Source organism: Triticum urartu, chromosome 2A (assembly GCF_056163025.1).
Source record: "Triticum urartu cultivar PI428250 chromosome 2A, HENAU_Tu73, whole genome shotgun sequence".
Classification (NCBI taxonomy): Eukaryota; Viridiplantae; Streptophyta; class Magnoliopsida; order Poales; family Poaceae; genus Triticum; species Triticum urartu.
In genome coordinates, this window is record NC_141874.1 from 373,325,132 (window position 1) to 373,328,098 (window position 2,967).

Consider the following 2,967-nt stretch of genomic DNA (forward strand, 5'->3'; position numbering starts at 1 on the left):
ACCGGCTGTTGACCATCATTTTCATCATCTGTTGAGGCAACCGGCTGCTGACCAACATTTTCATCGAAGCCTTCATCGAAACTCTCTCCGAATGCTGGATCTACTGTGTTATCACAATACTTACCAAAATGACCAGACCCACCACACCTTGTGCACTTACGCTTCCTCGCTCCAAGTCTAGCTCCTTCGCTGCGAGGTCTGATTCGACTCTTCCTTGGTCTACCTTCTGCTCTCTTCAGAACTGGAGCGCAAAGCTTGAATCCAGGGTCCACCATGTCCCATTATTGTTTTCCCTCCATAGCAGGCAAGGCATAAGCATATGTGGCTTTGAACCTTGCAACAGAGTAGTAATCATGCACATACTGCTGTATGTTCCCTGCTGGACCTGGGAGAGAAGTGATGAAAAACAAGGCATGAATGCATGGCAACCTAGTTATCTTCCATTGCCTACAACTGCAAGTTCTAGCTTCTAAATCCACTGGATATCTCCATTCCCTCTTCTCTTTATCCAAATATGATATCTTTGTTGTGGTACTCGAGCAAAGAGTCATGTTCATTTCCAAGCCTGTTGTCTTCTGCTTCAATTCATTCATCACGGCAGGGATGATAATGTGGCCCATGAATTTTGCCTCGGCTATTCCTGCACGATAATGAAATTTCTGCATGTATTCTATCCTTATCCTGTCAAGCAAATCCACCACATAATGACCCTTTAGTTTCCGGATCGTTGAGTTGAAAGACTCTGCTAGATTATTGTGCACATAGTCAACTTTGCTCACTTCACTGAATTGGCTTCTGGCCCATAACTTGGAGTTGTGTGTTTCCAAGTATTCTTTCACTTTGGGATTCATGTATAACTGCCTCAAGTGGTAGTTGTGCTTCTTCACACTGCATGTCAAAGATGCTGGCCATAAATTGTCGGTATACACCTTTCCTTTGAATTTCTTCATGAAATTTGCAGCAAGGTGACGCATGCATTCCCTATGCTCTACTCCAGGGAACACATTGTCCACGGCCACTTCTAAACCTTTGCAGGCATCTGTATGAATGACCAATCCATTGGGATGTGCAATAGCCCGGCGGAGATTATGCAAAAACCAAGTCCAGCTCTCCTCAGACTCTGTCTCCAGCACACCATAGGCAACTAGAAATACAAAACTATGTGCATCAACTGCACAAGCTGCTACTAACTGTCCTTTAAACCTCCCTGTGAGAAAAGTGGCATCAATAGCCAAATAAGGCCTGCAGCCTGCCAAAAAACCCCGGCGACAAGCCTCAAAGCAGACAAAAACCCTCCTAAAGCATTCCTTGGTCTTTGTCACTCCCCTGAATGTGTACTCCACGGTGTGGTGATCAATATCTACAATACTACCTGGGCTTGTCCTCTCCACTTCACCTTTGAATGAATACAACAATTGAAAACTTTCCTGCCAGTTACCATAAATAGAATCCATAGCATGTTGTTTACCATTGAACAACCTCATGTATGGTAAATCTATCTTGAACTTATCTTTGATGTTCTTCTGCAATTCCTTTGGACCCACTTGCTGGTTTTCTTTCACCCACTTCTTTACTTCTTCTGCCACCCATCTTGACTTGGCTCTACTGATTGTATCCTTCCTAAGGGTTGATTCCTGGCATGTGTGCTTAAAAGGGTTCATTTTGACCTGAACATTAGTGCTATTCCGCATTTTAGATGCAAGCATCCTCCATGGACAACCTTCAGTCGGACAGTGCACTCTGTAACGTACTTGATCGCTCTTGTCAACTTTGTAAGTACATTCTACCTTGATGCAGTATGTCACAAGTGCATTTCTACACTCATTCATGGATGCAAAAACTGTACCTTCTTCCATATGAGGGTTCAAAGGGTCCCATTCAACAGCTGCAAGGTCTTCGTCCTCACCCATCGCGTCATCATCCACACGGACTGCATTGTGAGCCTCATCTTGGTTTTCAGTCCGAGGTGCCCGTCGTAAATTCCGAATAACATCAAAATATAGCTTCTCTTCATCAACCCCAGAATTGTAGCCATCCGGCTCCACTTCAAGGGGGACCCTACTGCCGTTGCACACACTTGTCGAGCCACCACGTCGCCGTGCACCAACTGAACTGTTCTGGCTAGAGATGCCATTACGATGACTTGGTTCTCCCCGAGATGTTGCACCCGCCATCCTAGGTCCAAATGCCTGCTCAAGCACATCAACTTGCAGCCTCACATGAAAATTATATTTCTCTTTATGCCTAACAAACATGGTAGCTAGCTCTTCATCATTACTAACTGTCACCCAATTCTTTTCCCCATCATAGTATTTGTATACCACTTCATCAAGCAAACCCCAAGGATATTGGCTACAAATTACCTCCCCAAATTGTCTGAAACTCCAATTACTAGCCATTGGCAACCGATAATCAAAACCTCCTTGGTATTTCTTCTTATCCTTTGCATCGAACATGTACCGGTCCCTTCTAATGTGCACCATGAAAGCAAACCGCAACTCCATCCTAACCGGCGAAAAACAGAGACACAATCAGCACACTAACTGGGCAAACCTACTCGAATCGAGTGTTCAAATGCACAACTAAGCTCAATCTAAACAAGAGGCGAGACTTACCCCTCGGGAACCCAGTCGTGGACGCGGCGGATCTCTGGCCCGATGCCTGCCTCGCCAAATACTCCAGGGTCACCGCTGCTCACCATTTCGCCCTAGGGTTCTTCCTCCTAGTTCAAATAACTCCAGCAGCCCCCCACCTTTGAGCGCTCCGACCGGGCGCACGGAAGGAGGCCGCGCCGTGGATCGAGCAGGTGGCGGGCGCCCCACCCGTGGCATCGCAGGAAGGTGGTGGGCATCACAGGTAGCCGTGGAGCGTAGGCGCAGGGAGGTAGCGGCGGAGCAGGCCGTGCAGCTGGTGGCGGGGCAGGTGCTGGCCGCAGCGCAGGTGGCGGCGGTAGCGCAGGACAGCCGA

The 2,967-nt window shown here is 47.5% G+C and overlaps 1 protein-coding gene across 1 annotated transcript; it reads right to left on the reverse strand.

Moving 5' to 3' along the window:
* Nucleotides 1–281: 281 nt before the first annotated feature.
* Nucleotides 282–2,701, reverse strand: LOC147985152 (uncharacterized). Its single transcript, XM_087541434.1, has 2 exons — nt 2,616–2,701; nt 282–2,505 (listed from the first exon to the last, which is right to left on the reverse strand). The coding sequence occupies exons 1-2, from the start codon at nt 2,699–2,701 to the stop codon at nt 282–284; spliced, it is 2,310 nt and encodes a 769-aa protein (XP_087397560.1).
* Between the last annotated feature and the right edge of the window lie 266 nt (nt 2,702–2,967).

Excerpts from the sequence above, each read along its gene's own strand:
- LOC147985152 (XM_087541434.1), bottom strand. The coding sequence starts at position 2,701 with ATGGTGAGCAGCGGTGACCCTGGAGTATTTGGCGAGGCAGGCATCGGG. Across the intron at positions 2,506-2,615 it reads CACGACTGGGTTCCCGAGGG|GATGGAGTTGCGGTTTGCTT; the intron begins GTAAGTCTCGCC and ends TTCGCCGGTTAG.